The sequence below is a fragment of the Mus caroli genome, unplaced genomic scaffold (genome assembly GCF_978045245.1).
Source record: "Mus caroli unplaced genomic scaffold, Mus_caroli_1 scaffold_20, whole genome shotgun sequence".
Classification (NCBI taxonomy): Eukaryota; Metazoa; Chordata; class Mammalia; order Rodentia; family Muridae; genus Mus; species Mus caroli.
The window spans coordinates 23,424,128-23,445,855 of NW_028227275.1; the positions used below are offsets into that span (position 1 = coordinate 23,424,128).

The window sequence follows — 21,728 nt, forward strand, 5'->3', positions numbered from 1 at the left end:
CAGGGCTATCTGACCAGGAGTTTGTGTGTGGTTTCCTTCTCTAGGGCAAAGATGAATTTTTAGGTCGAAGCATTTGCTCTCCCTTGGTGAAACTGAACTCAGAAACGGACATCACACCTAAGCTTCTCTGGCATCCTGTTATGAATGGAGACAAGGCCTGTGGGGATGTCCTCGTAACAGCAGAGTTGATTCTGAGGAACAAGGTACTGCTTTGTTCTTGCTCATGGATTCCACGAGCTGCTTAGAGAACCTCAGTCATTCCAGGTACTCTCTGCCTTAATGAAAGAGAAGTGTTGACAGCCTGCGTTTGTTCCACAGGATGGCTCCAACCTTCCCATCCTCCCCTCTCAAAGAGCACCAAACTTATACATGGTCCCTCAGGGGATCAGGCCTGTGGTTCAGCTCACTGCCATTGAGGTATGTATTCTCTCCGAGTTTTACTTGACCAAGCCAAAGGGTGTGTCAAGGACCATTAGTGTAGGGCATGCATTGTGCTGCATGCTTTCTTGCCGTCTCTAACTTCCTATAAAATCGGCTCGCACCCTCCCCCAATAGAAATAGTCATAGAAAGTAGACATCTTAGCAAAGCAATAAGAAGCAGATTTCAGTGATTTCTTTCTTTTGGGGGGAATTCACCAGAGAAAGAGAAGATAACCCAAGAGAAAGTGCCGTGTGAACAAGGAGAAGGTCTGCAAAGGAGGCAAGAGGTCGGAGGTGGGGGGTGAGGAAGCAGCTGGACAGTGGCGACAAGGGAGATAATTAGGGCAGACCCAGGCTGGTGAAGATAACCTCCTAGCTAGATAGACGGGGGTCCTGATAAGGGAAGCATTGTTAGCTCCTCTGTTTTGCTGTGCGTTCGAAAACAGACACAGGGAGCTTCAAACAGCAGCTACCAGTTTGGAATGCTTGCAGGTCATTTACCATGCAAGAGGTTTATACTTGATCTTCCAAATTGCGCCCCCTCCCCCCCCCCGCCCCCGTGGATCACATAAGTCCTGTTTGCAGATGAGATCTAGAGATGCTGACTGACTCCGCAGCACTTACAGCTGTTCTGCTTTGTCTTTAGCTATCTGACAAAAGGGAAGGGCCCAAACCACTTTCTCTGCATTTCCACAGGCACCTGAAGATAATAATGCACTGGTATTTTAGACGAATGTGCATCGCTCCATCTTAAAGACTGTACTGTGTTGTGTGATTGAGATTGGATTTTTCCATATATGTGTGTGCACGTGTGTATGTGTGATGTGCGTGTGCGTCTGTGTGTTTGTGTGTGTGTGTGTGTGTGCATGTGACTCTGTGTGTGTGTGTGCATGTTCGTGTGTGTTTGTGTGTGTGTGCGTGCATGTGCGTGTGACTGTGTGTGTGTGTGTGCTCACATGTGTGTGTGAGTGCATCTGTGTGTGTGTGTGTGATGTGTCAGGTTTACTCCCCTTCTCTTTAACTTGTTTCCCCAGATCCTAGCTTGGGGCTTAAGAAATATGAAAAACTACCAGATGGCTTCTGTCACATCGCCCAGCCTGGTGGTGGAATGTGGAGGAGAGAGAGTAGAATCGGTGGTGATCAAAAGCCTTAAGAAGACACCCAACTTCCCAAGTTCTGTTCTCTTCATGAAAGTGGTACAGTATCTAGACTCTGCACAAGCCCATGCAAGTGGAAAAACCCAGCCTTATAGTAAATGTGCTGGAGACTTCTCCCTCCTTAGGTCATCTGTAGTCAGTTTCTGAAAGCTCCAAATGGCCCCTCTATGAGCAGAGCTTGTTTCTCCAGAAAGTGTTTGGTCTCTGTTATAGGCTCTTAGTGAACCCCTCAAGGCCAGATTGTTAACCAGAACTTTCCCACTAGGATCTGGATGTCTAGGAAGGAACAGTGGTGGAGGACTTCCGTGTGGGTGATGTGGCATGGCCCTAATAGTCTGTGTCTGAGTCCATGCTATGGAACCTTCTTTGATCCTTTGAAGTTTACCTCTGGTTGTCAGAATTGGGAGGTGTCAGATGGGACTCACGCACCTCCACCTGTTATAACTAGAGCTTGTGGAAACCACCCAACTTGTCCATTCTAAAAGAAATTAAATTCTTAACTTTCTTGCTTATCCCTGGTTGTCCTGGAACTCATTCTGTAGACCAGGCTGGCCTTAAATTCAGAGATCTGCTTGCCTCTGCCTAGTGAGTGCTAGGATTAAAGGCGTGTACCCCCACCATCCAGCAAACCTTAACTCTTAGAAATAAAAAAAAAAATTCATCTTTGCATTGATATGTAAGAGATTACAATAAGCACATACAAAGATGGAAGACTAGACTTGTCCAATTCCTCTCCACAGCTCATTTTCCTTCATATCCCCAACACACTACCCTTGAACATCGGGGCCGCATGGTTTAACCTCTCATTTTGCATCGGAGGCAGTTGAGGCCTAGAGAGGAGAAATGGCTTCCCTGGCCTCAGAGCTAGTGTGTACCCTTCTGTGCTTGGGACCATGGCCTAGTTTCATCTGCAACTCCAGCCCAGTGCTACAACTCCTTCCTTCATGTTTGAGGCAATGAAGAGGTTAAGTAATTTGTACAGGAGGACCCAGCAATCGAGTAGCCAGAGCTTGGACTGGGGTCCTTCCACTCCATGATTCTGCAGATGGACAGTCTTATGGACATGTAGAAGCAGAATCCCTAATTAGTCACTGCTAAGAAACTCTGCCAATCCTTACCCAATCTCTCCCCCCCCCCCATCCCCGTCCTTCCCTTCCCACTTCTAGTCTAGAACCTAGGTTTGGCCAGCAGACATGGGAGAAGGCACTGAGGGAGCACCCCACCCTCTATTCTAGTGCAAGGCCAGCGACAGACATTAACCCAAACCACAGTCAAGCTTCCAGGCCAGCCCATGTTCTCCAGTCAGGGCAGTGTCTTCAAGGCCCCCACATCCCAGGAGCACTGAAGGCAAAATGAGCATCCCATTTTGGCTGTGGACTTCTAGCATCAGAGGAATCCCAATTCCACTTAAGCCATGGCTAGTAGAGGACCAAAGTTCTGCCTGCTACATGAACTTTCTTATTGTCTTTGACGAAGGATGCTGTTCCCTCATCAGCAACAGGGATGGAGGCACTCAGCCTTCAGCAAGTGGTTATTGAGCGCTCATAGAATGTCATCAATTGGTCTAAATGTTGGGGAGATGAAGGGACCAAAACTATCTTGTTCCTTGAGATTCCCTCTCAGGAAGAAGGTTGTGGGAGGGAGATGGGCTCAGTGACAAGATCTCATTCCACATTATGCTTGCCAAGTGCAGCCTAAGCATGTCACCTATGGATTCCACAACTCTGCTATGAATGATGAAGTGACCCAGCACACAGGGTTAGAAAAGTTCCCTAAGGCCATGCTCACTGTGACAGCAGAGGTAGGATTTGATCTTCCAGAGCCAGGCTGAAATCTCCGAGCTGATTACCAAGCACCTCAGTACCTGAAATACCCAAGGAAGGTCCCTCTGGGTTAGATTTAATGGGCAAAAAGAATCTGGGCTGGTCTCCTGGGGGGAACTGGCTGGCAAAGCTGTTCCTGTCAGACCTGGAAACGAAAAAGGACATCTGTTTTTCTGATCCCTAGTTCTTGCCCAAGGAAGAATTGTACATGCCTCCGCTGGTGATCAAGGTCATTGATCACAGGCAGTTTGGGCGGAAGCCTGTGGTTGGCCAATGCACCATTGACCACCTGGACCGCTTTCGGTGTGATCCATATGCAGGAAAGGAGGATATTGTACCACAACTAAAAGGTATGCCTATAGGCACGTCTATATGTTACACTATTTAGAATTTTTTTTTAATGCCTGATCTGGCTGAATCTTCACAAGCCATATTCTAGATGCCACAGGAAAAAAAAATAAGGTCTTATTTGCAGAGTACTAGGCAATTCCTCCAAGGAACAGCTAATAGCCAGTGGTGGAGCCAGCCTGGACTCTTGAAGAACTTTGAGGGGCAGAGTCCAGTACTGAAGAGGCCACCCTCTGGCATGCCTTACTCCTACATAAACACGGGATAACCTTTGAGGTAATGATGCCTGTTACATGACCTTTCCTATTTGCCTTTGAAGAAGAATCCTCAAAATTCAGGGGATGCTGTTCCCACATCAGCCACAGGGATGGAGGCATTCAGCGTCCAGCAAGTAGTTATTGAGCACTCATAAAATGTCATTCACTGATCTAAATGTTGGGGAAGTCAAGGGACCAGAATAGTCTTGTCCTCAAAGTGCAAGAGCCCAACAAGAAAATGAGTGTGTGTAGGTCAGTGCTCTAAATACTTTGGTGTAAAGATTCTGTCTGGGTTCTGACCTAGGACCTCTTGGGGTCTTCAATGTAAAAAAAAAAAAAATGCTCCTGTGACCCCACCCCTGCCTGCATCAGGCTGGACCTTGGCACCTGCCTTTAACTGAGATAAACCATGTGACTCCAGAGCCTGTTCCCAAGCAATTGCTGTTACTCCAAAGTCCAGAGTTACATCCAATGGGAAACTGCATATAAGATCAGGGCCCAGGCCTCCTACCTCCACATGCCATGGGAGAGCAAGGGCTGGACACGCAACAGCAGCTTCAGACTGCTGAAGAGATTCATCCCTGCTTCCTCCTCCCCTCTCTCCTTCCCTCCCCTCCCCGTCCTCTCTCTAATCACCTTCTCTATCTATCCTGTCTTCCTCCACTCCTCTTCTGTGCTTCTCTATCTCATTTCCCAAGAAAATGAGAATCTTTTCGACAGATTCGCCATCTCCATGCCCATTCCTACAGGATCAACACGATCTTTTTAATGGTGTAAGAGTACATATGTGTGTGTGTGTGCACGCGCGCGCGTGTGTGTATGCATGTGTGTGCACACATGTGTGTGTGTGTGTGTGTTGCTCTGTGGGCCACTTACAGGAATCAAGTCTCTCCTCCTTCCACCGTGTAGGTTCATAGGATCAAACTCAGGCCATTAGGCTTGGCATCCAGCACCTTTACCTTAATTGCCATCTCTCTGGTCTTCAACACAATTCTCTTCCAAGCACTCGTTATGCATAGGAACTGATTTAACTACCCCAAGCCAAGACACATGGGCCACATAATCCCCTATAAAATGTCTAAAACCATAACCTACTTTGAGAATGTGGCACATCGTTGGTTCATTTTCCACATTCAGGTGTGGTCCCCCATTGAAAAGTTTCACCCGGGTTAACTCTATCACCCATCCTGTGGCTGCTCGACGTGACCGTGGGATAGAATGTCCTCCAGTATGCTGTTCCAAGTGTCCTAGATTATAAAGCTCTTTGTCTTGCAGCCTCTCTGATGTCTGCACCTCCATGCCGGGAAGTCGTTATTGAAATAGAAGACACCAAACCATTACTGGCTTCTAAGGTAGGTTGTATTCCAGATGTCCAAGCAATTGGTGAACTCCAGCAGCCATTCAAGACCATTAAAATATTGCTCATCAAACCAACGTGCAAGGACTGAATAGACACAAGATCCGAATCTTGTATTCATCCACAGTTAACAGTGAAATTGAACCAACGAGGGCTTCTAAAAAGCTTTCCCCTTTCACCTGAGAAATTTTTATACAACCTCTGGTGTATAGGTATAAAAAGTAAGGTGTACAAATCAAACATCCCTCATAATTAATTATAAAGCATTGCTAGACATAATTTTACCATTTGTCTAAAACAAAATCAAGATTACATTCTAATGAGATGGACGAGCTTGTTCATTTTTACATAAAGATTTAAATCTCAGCTAGATATGTAATACTGCAGGACACAGCATCATTAACATTTTTCAGGGTTAATTAATAATTTGATGTTACAGTCATTGATGCTGATTTGGATAAATGTGTAATATTAATACAAAATGGCAGAAGGTATATTTCAGGCTACTGCAGAGACTGCTGGAAACTCTCCTAATCCCAAGCCAAAATTCATTTAACATTTTTTTTTCTAATGAAACTCAAATAAGCCACTCAAAGAGAAATCAAACATTCTAACATAATGTGACCCAAATATATACTAACTTGATACTTACATGGTAAGGAATGTTGGTGGAAACTTTCACATCTTGATTTTCCATAATTAAACCATTGTGTTTCTACAAGAGCAGAAAACTTGGTATGTGAAAATACTGCAGTCTGTAGCATACCCTAGACCCAGATCTGAGCTGAGGTGTTTCAGGTGGTGTTCTCTGGTGTTGTATGGTGTGACTACATGCATAGTGCAGAAACACATGGGTTATGGGCTCAAAACCAAGGCCATAATGGAGTTGCATGGTGCAGTCTGAGTAAGTACTGCCAAGGACACCTTTCTAGGTGTCCTAACAAATCATTAATTGCACTTTAATGATGCACTTGGACTCCTTACACACTTTATTTTTAGTTAATTTTCACTTGTTGCACATTCAGAAACATTTCTCTTTGCCATACATTCTGTAACCACACACACACACACACACACACACACACACACACACACACTGTGCTACACATTCAGGTACCCAGCACCAAATGAGGTCATAACCTACAATTTAAAAAGCTACTTGAGAACCAATCAGGGGAAGGTCCAAATGCTATCGTGTTAGAAGTTTCTAGAGAAAATCGAAACATTGCATCAATCAGAACACGCATGTCAAAATTTTGCCTATGTGAGGCAGGACTGTCGTGTTTTGAAATGACCCTATTTGTCAGTATAAGGAACATCCTGAGTTTTATATTCACTGTGGAAGAAGTTTGTGGGAATCCTAACTCAGGACCCAGTCTGAAAACCTTCCAGCCACTTCCTTAGAAAGGAACAAGAAAGTTTGAACCCAGAAAAAAGAAAACACCAAATAGCTCACTGTTTCTCTTGGCATTTACAGTAAACGTTCACAGCATGTTTTAATATGCAAACTGGCTGGAACACGCCCATGATTGCACTTTAATGTGTTATGTCCATAAATGGTACCTTTTTTTAAAAAACCCACTTCTTTCCCACTGCATTAAACTCACTAACAATTGGACCATATTAAATGTGGTTCCACAGCCAGCTCCGGATTGCTGTGTGTCTGACTCTACTGTGTGGCAATTCTACACGGTCACAGATGACAATATCAAATTCCCCAGCCCATAGGGCAACACGACTATGTTCACTTATTGAAAATAACTCCAATGAGTCTCAATAAGACAGTAGTTGCCTAAGGAGAAGTTATGTCTAATAGACTTAAGGGTTTATTTATTTTTTCACGGTGATTTCCACAACTACTCTGGGAAAAGGCAGTGTAAAATCCTACTCGATAACATGCCAATCAGTCCTTCCTGAATGTCTTCTGTGTCCTCAGTACTACTGGGGAGCAAGGAAAATAATGTCAGTGCTACTTCTTTCTCGGCAGTGCTGGAGCTAGGCTACTCTAGCAACACACTATGAAAGGTCCGTGTGTATCAGCTTTGAACCGGGAAGAGCAGCAGGTCTAGAGATGATAGTGTCAAGTCATTCCCACTACACTATAAATGACTATAATCAGCCTGCTCCCCTCATACCTTAGTTGAGGGACACTGTGTCAACAAGGAAAGGTAGGATTTCCTCTAAGCTCTCAAGTCCCTTTGTCAAGGTAGACATTGCATATTTCTATAAAGTCCAGTGAGCAACGTGGAACTTCAGGAGAGCCAATGACAAGCTTACTAACGTCCTTTATTACATGTAGCACGCGTACATGTAATGGACACATATGACCACTAACTTGATTTTAGACTTTTACCTGGATAAACCGAATGGGCCCACACTAACTGCTGTTGCTGAGGGCTGGAGGCCGAGTCTTTCCACGAGGGCATCATGCTCTGTGATGTCTGTGGGAACTCATGATGGATGAGCTTAGCACTCTCCAAAGAAGAGCAGGAGATGAGGGCATGGGGCAGATTGGTCAAGTGCCAGGCAGACAGCACAGACCTTCTTTCATGGCCGACTCAACAGTTGCCTTCCAATTCCAGTGCTTAAGCAGTATGTCAACAGCACTCAGCAAAATGGCTTCTCCAAGGACAGTGCATGTATGTATATGATATGATGCATGAGGCCGCATGGGACTGGGGCAGCTTGGTCTAAGCACTTGAATTCCTCTGGGTTCTACTAGTAGATTTTGGAGTGAAAGGTGATATTTAGATGAATAATGTCATTTTAAGCCAAAGGGAAGACTGGCCCGGGGCCATGTAGTGCTTTGAGTTGAATTTTCAAGTTCATTTATTAGATTGGAGAAAAAAAGAAAGTCAACGAGTTGCTGTCCTTCCTTTTCCACACGGGACTATGAGCAATCAGGCATGAAGGGATCCTTCTGGGCTAACCCTGAAATTTAAAGTCAGCAACTTGTCTTGGATACTCTTTAAACATGGCCTGTTCTTATCCCTAAATCAGTTCGTTATAACTGAAAGTAAGCGTGAAGAAGCAGACTAAATATCTGAATTCAAAACTATTGAGATTGTCAAAAGATGGTTTTGTTTTTAATTCCTCTCTCCAAAATCGCACTTAAACTATGATCACTTAACCCTAATCTTGCTTGGGAATGGAGCTAACAAAACGAATTGATACGTCTCTCTCTCTCTGCCTCCGTTGGCACTTCTGCTGCAACAAGGGTCAGTCTAGATAGAAATACTGAGGACCTTAAGAAGCTGGGTGGCACTCAACACAGGAGGCACAAATGTGCTGTAGGGAGAGATCAGGATTTCAGAAAGGGGAACTGTGTTCTCTAATTAGCCCAGGGGGCTATCTTATCAGTGTCCCAAGAGAAAACTCAAGCTCCAGCAAACTCCTGGACAGTCCCTGGTACCTGGAGGGGCAAATCCTCCATGCAAACATTCAAGTGGAAGGATTTGGCCAACGAGAAACCTGACATCCTTTTATTAGAAGAGTCATTTCCTACCAGTATTTAAGTGGTATTCTTACATAGGCATGGGGGAACACAGAAAAGGCACTAACATGATGGCCTACAGCCGTGCACACCTTGTGACAAGAGAGTTCTTGAAGGGGTGAGAAGGGGGTCGTATTGGGGCTATGCTTTTGGAGCTACATGGACTGAGAGGTGGGGGTAGGAAGATGAATAGCTTTCACTCCCCCCCTGAGCACCCACTGCGTTAGCTGATCACAGGCTAGTCTAACCCCATCAAAAGCACAAGCCACTCAAGTACTGTTTCATGGGTTTTCAGAGAAGAAATCTAAGATATGCTCAATGATAAGATGCTTTCAACTAGAATAACTAGGCAATCTGTTAAGTGTTGATAGTAAGTATGCAGAAAAATAATGTCTCTTACCCTCTTTCTCTCTAAACCTAATGTTCCTGGGATCTTAAACCAAACATCCACGTGACTCCTATATATGATGTCTTCTGCTACTGACCTCATATGCCCAGCTGTCGGAAAAGGTAACGATTGCATATGTGTTTACGCCTCTAAGATTCATGGGGTGAAGGATGCGACTCGGGAGTAGAGAGCTTGTCTCAGCATGTGCAAGGTTCTTGGTTCAATTGCCAATACATGTATTTTCTGCCCATAATTGGAATGTAACTTTTCTCCTAACTCCAGGAATGTATTGATGATCTGCAGAGGACATTTAATTCATTATAACTATGTGTTGCATGCACACACTTGTATGCATGAATATAAATTTAAAGACATATACAAAGATGCACATGTATATGAGCATTTAGTTATACGCATAAATCTACAAACATTTGCCCCCAGGTACAAATGAGAAACAGCCTGTTTTTGTTTTTAATGATTTCATTTGTATGGATGTGTATATGTGGGGGTATGCACACATATGTGCGGGTACTTGTGGTGGCCAGAAGAGGGCATCAGATTCCCTGGAGTTGGAGTTCAAGTGGTTGTGTGGGTGCTGGGAGTTGACCTCTGATGGTCTGGAAGAGCAGCCATTGCTCTCAATGTCTGAGCCAGCTCTCCAGCCTGAAACAGCCTTTCTTACTCCTTGTTGCTCTCCATCCTACAGAACAGAAGGAGGCTTACAAGAGGTGATGCTTATTTTTAAGAGCATCACTATCTAAGGCAGATTAGAAAAAGCAAGCCAGGCAGTGGTGGCGCACGCCTTTAATCCCAGCACTTGGGAGGCAGAGGCAGGGGGATTTCTGAATTCGAGGCCAGCCTGGTCTACAGAGTGAGTTCCAGGATAGCCAGGGTTACACAGAGAAACCCTGTCATGAAAAACAAAAAACAAAAAACAAAAACAAAAACAAAAACAAAAACAAAAAATAAAACAAAACAAAAAAAAGAGCAGTAAGTGAGTCTCATCCAGATATGTCCTTGTTATAAATCAGGGTGGAGGTTGGGTGTGGAACCACACACCAGTAATCATAGCCCTTTGGAGACTGAGGCAGGAGGATAATCAGTTTGAGGCCAGCTTGAATTATATATCAAGATCCTGTGCAGAGAGGGAGAAAAGAAGGAAGGAAAGAGGGAAGGAAGCAAGCAAAAAAAGGAGGAAAGGAAAGGAGAGAGATAGAAAAGGAGAAAATGTGAGGAGCTACGCAGGCACTGGCCTATGAGTGCTTCATTTATTATCTCTTCTGCCAAACCAAGAACCACTCAGCAAAATGAAGTTCATGGCTCTGGCTATAACTGAAGTCACCCGGGGGAGTTATGTGAACATAACGAATACCCCAGTTTTCAGCCCACATTGACTGGATCGGAATCTGAGGGATGGGGTGAGAGCAGCTAGCACACATGAACCACAAGCTCCCCCTACCTTTGTTTCCTACCTTCAAGGTTCCCAGAATTCTTTCTCTTAGTGATCCTATCTGATTTCCAAATCAACTCTATGAGGCAGACGGAGGCAGTTGTCACTAGATGAAGAAACTGAGGGTCAGAGTTGCAGAACAACTTGCCCAAGACAGTGTGGCTTATAACATAAGGGCTAGAACTAGAACCAGTTCACCGAACTCTTAGAGTTGTAATGTTGCTAAAAGAGCTAAGGAAATGAGATCAAAGAAAGCATATGTTAGAAATGCCATTCTACTTGATTTATGGATGCAAGCATTAAAAGTAAAGAAACGAAAAGAGACAAATTGATAGATCGTATGTATCAGGTCTAAGGAAAACATCTAATATAGATGTGGGCATTGAAGCAAACACATTTCATCAAGGGCTGGGAAGATAGTTCAGTGGGCGAAGTGCTTGCTCACAATCTCAGGGACTTGAGTTCCATCTCCAGAATTCATGTGAAAATGCTGAGTGTCGTGGCACATGCTTGTTTTCAGGCACTGGGGAAGTGGAGACAGAAGGATGACAACATTTGTGGGCCAACAAGTCTAGCCCAAATAGTGAGCCCTGGGCGATAAGAGACCCTGTTTCACAGAGTTGAACAGAATTCATGGGGTGTCACCTGAAGTTGCTCTCTGGTCTCCACATGTACGCCTACATACGTGTACTCCTCTACACACAGGCATCTACGTGCACATGTGCGCGCACACACACACACACCACACCCATGTCACTGGTTGACATCTCCTGCTTCTATGCAGAATTGTGGCTGTGCTGCCCACCGTGCATGTAAACAGAGGCAGATAATCTCAGAGCTGTCGGTAGCCTTCTCTCTCTCTCTCTCTCTCTCTCTCTCTCTCTCTCTCTCTTCTGTTCCATAGTGACTTTTCTGTTAAAAAAAAAAATCAGAAATCCAGACTGTCAATATCATTTTTTTTTCATTTGCACGTGACTTTAGGAGGAAGAAATCGTTGACTGGTGGAGTAAATTTTATGCTTCCTCTGGAGAGCATGAAAAATGTGGACAGTATATTCAGAAAGGCTATTCCAAACTCAAGGTAGTTGGACTTATGTTCTTATGGGTGGGGAAAAGCCAGTTCCAGCATGCCTTAGGCCCTAGGCTTACAAGGCCTCGTGGTGGGTGCTGATGGACAGGGGCCAAGCGTGCCTCTGCCCTCTTGCAACAGGCTTGGCTCTGCCAAGCATCAGGGACTGAGGAAAGTTGCTGAGTTATGGTTGCGTGACTGTCACTTTGGGGCTTGGGGGCATCTGGCAGAAGGCTAGGAGTGGGTTAATACCATACTAATTAGGCCAACAATTACCCAGAGTTGCTTGGCTCGGGGAGACTCCGAAGTCACTGTGCCCTTTGCAGAACAACAAAAAGATGTCAACACGCTTCGTTTTGTCTTCCAAACAGTGATCAGTTTTGCCAAATGAAAAGTTGATTCTGTTACATGTATGCCTAGTCACATCACAGCCGCGGGGCACACGAGTGCAGGAGGAAGCGGCGGTGCCGGCCAGGGCTAGCTATCTGTACTATTCCCTTCATGTTCCAGTTCTTCATTGTTCAGTTGCTAACTCTGTCAGCTGCGAACCCAAGGAGTCAGAGCGAGGTAGAGGAGAAAGATGAAGTTAAATGAGAAACAGCTAGTTATTAAAATTATTCCTCTATCAAAGAAAGACCTATACCCTTGCTTGTTGGTGGCATGATGTATTCGTGTAGTGTAAGGAAAGCCGCCATGTTAGAAATCACATGGAAAACTAATGAGACTGGGGTGAAGGGACAGGTTTCCATTACTTGTTCCTCTTCTCCCTTCCATCTTTCTCTCTTGTCCAACTTTTCTTTTAAAACCAAGGTCTAATGTATATGCCACAAGCTGGTCCTCCCACAAGGCTTTGGTGTTCTGTACATCTGTGTAAAGCCGCGCCCACAGCAAGGGGAAGACCATTTTCACACACAGGAAGCTCCTCTGTGCTCCTGTCAAGCCAACTCTCCACAAGCTGCACCCCTCTGGTGCACAGCTGGTCTGATAGTTGCCATGATAGGCTGGCTTCGCTTGCTCCTGTGTTCCAGATAACTGGACTCAGACAACATTCATTCTACATTTGGCTCCTTTGGTCCCAAAGAAGTCTGCTTTTGAGACTCGTCATGTTGTTGTGGGTATCACAAGTTTGTTTACTCTTGCTGAATCATATTGGATCAGACTAGGTTGGAGGTAGGTCGTGCCGTGCTCATACCCCATCTCACCTCCCCTTGCCCCTTCTTTTCTCTCTTCTCTCCATGGTTTGTTGACTCATCCTCCCAACACTGGACCTTCTTGAACCACACGGACATGCTCATGTTTCTTTCTGGTAAATTCCTAGAAACACCATTTCTGGATCCTAGGATATGTAACCCCCTAAAAGAAGTGTGGCATTTTCCCAAGTGGCTGTTCTATGCTGCACCTGTGAGGGCTCCAGGAGTTCTGTCCAATCCTTTTGGTACTCAGCCCTGTTGGCTGGAGACACCACCTCTGTTTTAATGAGAAACTGAGAGTCCGCTGATGGTTTTCAGATCTATGACTGTGAACTGGAGGATGTAGCCGACTTTGAAGGCCTGACAGATTTCTCAGATACCTTCAAGCTGTACAGAGGCAAGTCCGATGAGAATGAAGATCCATCTGTGGTAGGAGAGTTTAAAGTGAGTAAAGTGTGTGTGTGTGTGTCCTTTGAAAAATCCATCTTCTTTTTTTTTATTGATTTTGGATGAAAGACTGCGATGTCTACAGCTGGACACGTCCTCTGCCCTCCGCAGGAAGGAAAATGCCCCCATGGGGAGCCAGGGTATTGCTTGGGCTGACCAGACTCAAATCCTCCTGGGTCAAATCTTCCCAAGACCTCATTTCTCCTATCTTCTGCCCTCCTAGGGTTTTAGCATGATCACTGTGGCAGATTCCCAGATGGAGACCTTAGCCACCTTTCTGCTCCTCCTAAGCAGTCTCTCCTCACCGTAACCAAATTCGAGCCTCCATCTGAATGGCTTAAACACACCTCTTGTATTTCACAGCTCAGGCCTCAACTCCTTCCAAAGCTGAGCTGGCCTTTCCCAAGCTCTGGGTCCCTCCTGCATACAGAAGAACCACTCCCAAGTCCCAAACACACCTTGCAAGTCCTCTCTATGGATGTACGGAGCCTTGGGCTAGGCAGCTCTTCCTTTCCTGGATGCCCTTCCTTTCCTCTGTAGTCTGACAAAGCCCTGCTCAGGCCCTAAGCCAGCTCAGATGTCAGTGTTTGTCAAGAGTCCCCTGGCTGCTTTGGGCAGCATGACTCACCCATGCTCTGGGCTCCCACAGGTCTGGGTTCACCTCCTGTCAGGTTTGATTGTTGCTTCTCCTCCCAAGCACACTTGGCAAGGCCAGGGCATCTGACACTACCTCTTCCTAATCCTTTGCCAATAGCAGACATGGCTAATGGATCAGGGGATTACACCCAACACAGGGTCTCAAATCCTCCCCACCCCAGCCTCCTACTAAGCCCACAATAGGGTATACAGCCAAGCTAATCTACTATCTTGTGCCATACTCTGTTTCTTGATTTTTGGGTGTTCCACACCCAGTATTCAATGGGTGCTTGCTTCATGACATGTTCCTGAATGCAGCTGGCCAGAAGAAAGGCCCAAACATCCTAATCCCAACTTCAATACCTTTCCCTATACTTAAGCTGGTTTCAAAACAAAGTATGCAGTCTTTTTAGCTGAGATCTGAGGCAGAGCATCAATTTTCCTGGGAGTGGGGCCCAGGCAGGTAGGGAGACCCAGCAGTGAAATCACCTCAGGACTTATTACTGTCTCCAAAATAATCTCAACTCTTTACCTTGTTTTGCCACCACATCCCCCAACCCTGACCAGCCACCTCCACTTCCTGCCCAGGTTATAAACCCCTTCCTATAATGCCCTCTTCTGAAATGATGGCTGTAGAATGCTGGAGTGTTCTCTACTGGAATCCCACAAGAGCCAAAACAGGTTATGTCAAAGACACTTAACATCACCCAACTGTGTGAGACAGAGGGTGCACACGATGGGTGCCCATTTCCCAAGCACCCTCTACCCATTGGCCAGCGTCCTTGAAGTCATCAGCACACGTCGTCTCTCTCTTTCTCTCAGGGCTCCTTCCGAATCTACCCCTTGCCGGATGACCCCGGTGTGCCAGCCCCTCCCAGGCAGTTTCGGGAACTGCCTGACAGTGTCCCACAGGAATGCACTGTTAGGATTTACATTGTTCAAGGCTTACAGCTCCAGCCTCAGGACAACAATGGCCTGGTAAGAGTTTGGGTGTGGGGCCTTCTCCCATAGCAGGATAATTATAGTCATCAGCCATGGTAATTGTCACCTTCTTTCTTCCTGGGCGTCTGTTATCTCACCAGGAGAAAGATACTCTATCAAAACAATATAAGCAGAAGGATTGTCCCCATGGGGTTTTACCCAAGAGCTTTGGCTGGGACTGGGGGGGGTGGGGGTGCTTAGGGCTCTCTAGTTCATCCTTCTCGTGTTACCGATGTGACCCAGGACAAGATTTGCTCCAGTCACAGGACCAGCATGTGCAGAGTTAGGTCGTTCCTACCTCCACCCCATCCCACCTTTTCACCCACACAGATGCTTTGAAGGCACGCTGGCCCACTGCCACCCAAAGGAGAACCTTGCACTGAGCTCATCTGAGGTCCTCAGGTGCCCCAGAGGCCACCTTTGTCATCACTCGGGAGTATAGAAGCAAGCCAAGTCTATCCCCGAAATTGACTTCAGTTTGCACTCGGGATGATATAACATCTTACCTGTCTTGTCTCCACAGTGTGATCCTTACATAAAAATAACCTTGGGCAAGAAAGTAATTGAAGACCGAGACCACTACATTCCCAACACTCTCAACCCAGTGTTTGGCAGGTAACATACAGTTCAAAATATTCCTTCTACATGAAATGTGCCCTGCTCTGTTTGAGGTCCTAACACCAGGAATATGTACAGATACCTTTGTCAGAGAAATGGGTAGAAGGGCTGGAAGGTCCATGAGGGAAGAAAGTCAAAAGATGGGTTTCTTTGAGTCAAGATCTAGGCCCCAGGATGCACTGAGCTTGTGGAGGGGCTCAGCTGCTATAAAATCCTGTTTTCACCACCAGGGGATAATGCGTCTAAGGTGGGGTGGAATGGAGGTAGGGATGGCCTGACTGGAAGTAGGGTTTACTGGAGTGTTACAGTTCTCTCCTTTTGATGCAGTGAATGTTTCACTGAGGGAGGATGCCAAGTGACAAGACAAATATTCTGTTTTATTGGTCTTTAATGTCCCCCAAGAGCCTTGACAAAGCATTGTTCTCTTTGTGGTCACAGCCTTGACTTGTTTCTGGTCTAGAATATGGGCATTGTTAACACATTTTTATTCATGCCACTTGTGAACACGTGTGTGCATGTGGCAGTGAACACCTGTGTGCATGTGGCGGTCAGAGACAACCTGGTTCTCTCCTTCTACCATGTGGGCCCCAGGGATTCATCTCAGGTCTTCAGGCTTGACCTCAGTAGCCTTTACCCATGTGTGAGTCATGTTATATAAGTCTTATCAGAGCTGTTTCTAGTTACCAACATGATCACTAAGTAAAGCCAGCATTATTCAGCTGAGAGCACCTTTCATATTTAGTAACAACATTTGCTGAGCAGTCAGAGTGAGCAAGTCCTTTCTCGCTGGGCCATTTTGTAGAAGACATGTCAGAAATCTCACAGAACTCTGACGGGAACAGAAACTGAGGCCCGAAAAGAGGTGTGCATAACACCTTTCTGATTACAGGCTGTGGCCGTGATCCCAAGCCATATGACACCAGGGTCTGTGTGGCTTCAGCACCACACTCTGCTCTGTGCTCTGTCTGATTCTCTTCTGTGTTAGACTCAGTAGCCAAGCATCACAGCTCCCACATCACCCAGGGCCTCACATCTCTGTCAACAAGCCGTCACACAAGCGATTGAGACAGAGGAGGTATACGTCCATGACGTGACTCTGAGACTTTCCCAAGCCTGAGGCAGTACTGCATAGTCACAGCAAAACTGCCGTCTGTAGGTAAATGTTCTTTGTGGAAAAATATTTGAGGAAGGGCTGGGGCAGGGGAGGATTCTGTGTGCAAAGGGTGGGCAAGCAGGAGGACCTGAGTTTCGGTCCCCAACCTGTCTAGCTGTAAGATAAGGTAGAGGGCAGAGGATGTGGCTCAGGGGGTACAAGACGTGGCCACATGATTCCGACAATCCAAATTCCAGATGCAGCCGTGCGCATCTATAATCCCAGCACTCCTACAGCCAGATGGGAGGCGGAGTCAGAAGAATCATCTAGAAACATTCTGGCCAAGTAGCCTGGAGTATGCAGTACAGAACAGAAACAGGAGAGAGCCTACCTCAAAGGGGTGGGAGGCAAGAACTGACTCCCCAAATTTGTCTCTGGCCTTAACCCACAAGCTGTCGCACACACCTGTCCTCTGCCCCATCGCAAAATCAAGAATTAAATATATTTGTTCTTAACTTTTTTTTTAAAAAAAAAAGGTAGTAAATAACAAAGAAAGACCTTCTGCCTCTACATGCACTAGTGTGCACATATGTATACGTGCACACACACACACATGAGCACAAAAGGGGAAATGGTGTTATTCTCTCAAAATGTTGCTAAGTGGGGGACTCTGTTCCTCTTTTGCCCCGCCCATGACACACTCATTTACTTTATGTCTTATGTTTATTCCTCTAGGTTTTTCTCTGCCTCTCTGTGTGTCTGTCTCTCTCATGCATGCTTGTACACACACACACACACACACACACACACACACACACACCTTGGTCATCCAGTTTTAGGTTCAAACAAGCCATCTCTATAGACAGGAACATGCATGTACAAAGGACCACCCAGTTGGCCCCTAGCATGTTTGCGTACATGCACACACATGCATATACTCAGACACCTGAATACGAACACCCTCTGTGCTGCACAGCCCTAGGCCCAGTGCCGGGCCCAGAGAGGGGAAATAATCCTCTGGCAAGGCAATGTGATCATTTTCCCTTCCTTCCGCTGATCCAGCCCCAAGGTCTAGACAGGAAAAGGCACGCAGAGCAGGAAGGAGGGCTCCGTGTGAGCGAGACCGGGAAGCAGGCAGAGCCAGCTTTGAAGGGAGAAAGGCAGCCCTGTCTGAAAGTCTTGTTTCAGAGGTGCCAAGCACAAGCTTAATTAAGTGGCAGGAAAAGTCTTGCTCAGAGCCACGCTCAGAGGAAGTGATGCTGTCAGGCTCAGCGAGGCCAGTGGCTGTCTTAGGGGATCACAGACTTCCGCCAGTTCATCAGAGTGGCTCCAGGCCTGGACCTCAGTCTTGGGAAGTGCTTTGCTTCTCAGCAGAGAGACCCTGAGACAGCTTGGGGAAGAAGCCGGATTTCCTGCATTCTTGGCCATTGTTCATCTTGGCTTCTCTAGAACACATTCAACTCCTGAATACTGTCCTCTGATCTCCCTCACTGGGATGTGGTACCCATATTCATCTATGTATCATCCACACAATAATAATAAACTCTAAAAGATTTTTAAAAATAATAATTGATGCCTCGGGGGAAGGAAAGTATTCCTTAATTAAACCAAAGCACCCAAGATACCAGGTCAGTTTGGTTTTTTTTGTTTGTTTGTTTTTGTTTTTCCTTGTCACCAGATCTCACGGTGTATTCCTGGTCCTTCTAAAAGTTACATAGACCAGGCTGGCATCAAATTTGTGGCAAACCTCTTCTGCCTCTAGAGTATAGCATTTATAGGAGTGAACTACCATGTCCAGCTGGTTTTCTTTTTGTTGTTCTTACTGGGTCTCGAGACAAGGTCTTTCTACATAGCCCGACTGTCCTGGTGCTCGCTCTGTAAACCAGACTGGCCTTCAGCTCACAGAGATTCACCTGCCTCTGCCTCCCAACTGCTACAGAGTAAGTCACAATACCCAGCTATTTTCTTTTTTAATTAAAAAAAAATTGTGTGTAGGGATGTGGTTGCTGCATGCATGTCTGTATACTGTGTGCACACCTGGCGCCCACATTGGCTATGATGCTTTGTGTGTAGCTATGACCCAAGTACCCCTTTCCCTGCCTCAAGTACCTGCTGCATCTAGGGAGGTCTCTGAGATTGGTGCAGGAGACATCCGGGTGGCTTTCTTCCAGAGTGCCATTAAACACTCATCCCTGGCTCGCTGGACAAAAGCCTGTCCTCACACCAGAGGGTAACAAGAAAAGGAGGAAGCACAGGGGAGGAGACAGTTTTTCTGACAGCAAAATAAACTAAGCACCTGGAATGAGAGGGATATAGGGGAACAATGCAAATACCAGAGCTAAGCCCTGCCTGTCTGCCATTGATGCGTGCTCTTCAACATCCCGTGGACCACACAGTTCATCCGCCAACAGAATGGCTGCTGGATGATTTCTTTGTATCTCTGAAGAATTTACATTTTAATGTAGGTTCCATTAGACAAGTTATGAAAACTGAATGAAGTCTGTGGCAGGACCAGAGGCCTGGCAGGCCCCCTCCATGGCACACTACACAAGTTCATGCATGTCCCTGCGTCCTTCCAGAGGGATGAGTCAAGTTGTTTCTTGGGGCAGGAGTCTCTGATGAGCAGAATAAGAAATGAAGTGGGATACAGAAAAATGGCTGTCAGGTGCCTGTTTGATCTTCCTGGAGTGAGGAGAAAGGCATTCCAGGAGGTAGACAGGTGGTAACACTAAAATTAGCAATATGATGTATTATTGTTATAGTACTAAGTTTTTATTTATTTATTTGTTTTATATATGTGTGTATACATGTACATATATGTGTATATGTAGTATATACTACATATACTATATATACTATATATGTGTGTGTGTGTTCTTTGTTTCATGCACATTAGAAGAGGGCATCAGATCCCATTACAGATGGTTGTGAGTTACAACCTGGTTGCTGGGAATTGAACTCAGGACCTCTGGAAGAGCAGCCAGTGCTCTTAACTGCTGAGCCATCTCTCCAGTCTATAATATGCATTGTTATAATCATTTCACAGAGAAGAAAACAGGACTAAATAAATGGCATAACTAGGGTTTGAACACAGGTATTCACCTGGGCTTTTCTCCTGAGCAAGCATGCATTCCCTCGTCATCTTATTACTAGCATCTACTGTTTATACTGTCTCCCCACCCACATAGCTGTCCTTAATCAGTCATCTTCCCCTAACATCGCCAACACTTGGCAATTCTTTGTCTGAGTCTTGGTTTCTGGAGCAGCCCAGAAGGCCCCTGACTGCTCTGTATGTGCATTCCTTTACTTAGAATGTATGAGCTGAGCTGCTACTTGCCTCAGGAGAAAGACCTGAAGATCTCTGTCTATGACTACGACACCTTCACCCGAGATGAGAAGGTGGGAGAGACAACCATTGACCTGGAGAACCGCTTCCTTTCCCGGTTCGGGTCTCACTGTGGAATCCCTGAGCAGTACTGTGTGTAAGTTGCTTCCCCACAAGTGGAGGTGGTCTGCTGCACGGAGGCTCAGACCTGGGGAGGCTGGGGGGCTCTGCCTCCATCAGTGTGCTGTGGCTCTTTTGGTCCATCCAGTGTCATTTTTGACAGGATCATCTAGGGACAAACAAGGCAAGCACACTGCCTCAGTTATCCCATAGTCTGTTGAAATGGTAGTGCCTGGACAGTCCCCTCCCCTGTTCTTGAACTCCTGGGGTTAGCGGGGGTTATGACAGGGATTCTCTAGCCTTTAGGAATAGGGATTGATTCGTGACTATCAATTACCCCCCCCCTCAAGGATTCTATGATGCCTAGTGTCCCTGATGATAACCAGCGGCTCTCTAAGCCTTCCGTGAGACAGCATGCCACTCCTGGTCTTTGAATTTGCCTCTATGATTGTGATAATCCCAGATTCCTCATTTTTGTTGAGGAGGGAACTGCACACACACACACACACACACACACACACAAAATAGACATGATGAGTTGCCTGAAGCCAACATAATATGTATGTTTTACACCTCTGAGATAGGTGTCCGGGAGGCAAAGTAGGTACAGGTGTCCCTCCCCAGTTAGATGGCTGTGCTCAGACACAACGTGCATTTGTGTGGAACCTTGTGCACCTGTGGTGTCGTCCACAGTTCCGGAGTAAATACCTGGCGAGATCAGCTGAGACCGACGCAGTTGCTTCAAAACGTTGCAAGATTCAAAGGCTTCCCGCCACCAGTTCTTTCTGAAGACGGAAGCAGAATCCGATACGGAGGGCGAGACTACCATTTGGATGAGTTTGGTGAGCACGAAACTGCCGGGTTGTAAGCACAATATAATAATCCATTTCTGTGCTCTGTGCTGCATTGGGGGGGGGGGTGGAGATGAGCCAAGGCAGCGCCTTGATGATTTCCTGTGAGACTCCATGTCTGTCCTTACCAAGACTGAAACCTCAGTAGGGTAGAGAATTGTGTCCATTGGATGGCCCAGTGGACACATTTTTTTTAGTCTGTCTTATATTTTACCTGTTATTTTCAGATCATAGTCATCTGCACGTTAACTATAAAGTCCTAATAATTAGCCATTTTTGTGTATTACATAATTAACTCAAAAGTGTTCCAATGACAGTGAAAGAAATTCTGTTCCAAAGAGACTCCACCATAATTGGCTGTGATGGTGCACATCTTTAGTCCCAACATTCTGGAGACAGAGACAAGCAGACCTCTGAGTTTGAAGCCAGGCTCCAAAACAAACTGAAACAAAACATGAGTGAGAGAAAGAAGAGAGGAGAAGAGAGGAGGGGAGGGGAAGGGAGGGGAGGGGAGCAGAGGACAGGGGAGGGGAGGACAGGGAGAGGGAGAGGGAAAGGGAGGAGAGGGGGAGGGGGAGGGAGAGGGAGAGAGAGGAGAGGGAGGGAGAGGGAGAGGGAGAGAAAGGAGAGGGAGAGAAAGGAGAGAGAGAGAGAGAGGGAGGAGGGGGAGGGAGAGGGAGAGGGGGGAGGGGGAGAGGGAAAGGGA

At 46.1% G+C, this 21,728-nt stretch overlaps 1 protein-coding gene across 3 annotated transcripts in view; it reads left to right on the top strand.

The window, feature by feature from the left end:
* Myof (myoferlin) overlaps positions 1-21,728 on the top strand; it is a 146,792-nt gene that overhangs the window by 108,672 nt on the left and 16,392 nt on the right. For all 3 annotated transcript variants that reach the window (XM_021152562.2, XM_021152563.2, XM_029472658.2), the window contains 12 exons: positions 45-203; positions 319-417; positions 1,455-1,616; positions 3,585-3,750; positions 5,281-5,357; positions 9,354-9,365; positions 11,675-11,773; positions 13,270-13,395; positions 14,857-15,012; positions 15,539-15,630; positions 20,038-20,208; positions 20,865-21,013. In XM_021152562.2, coding sequence (XP_021008221.1) covers positions 45-203; positions 319-417; positions 1,455-1,616; positions 3,585-3,750; positions 5,281-5,357; positions 9,354-9,365; positions 11,675-11,773; positions 13,270-13,395; positions 14,857-15,012; positions 15,539-15,630; positions 20,038-20,208; positions 20,865-21,013 — 1,468 coding nt within the window. The remainder of the gene's footprint in view (positions 1-44; positions 204-318; positions 418-1,454; positions 1,617-3,584; positions 3,751-5,280; positions 5,358-9,353; positions 9,366-11,674; positions 11,774-13,269; positions 13,396-14,856; positions 15,013-15,538; positions 15,631-20,037; positions 20,209-20,864; positions 21,014-21,728) is intronic.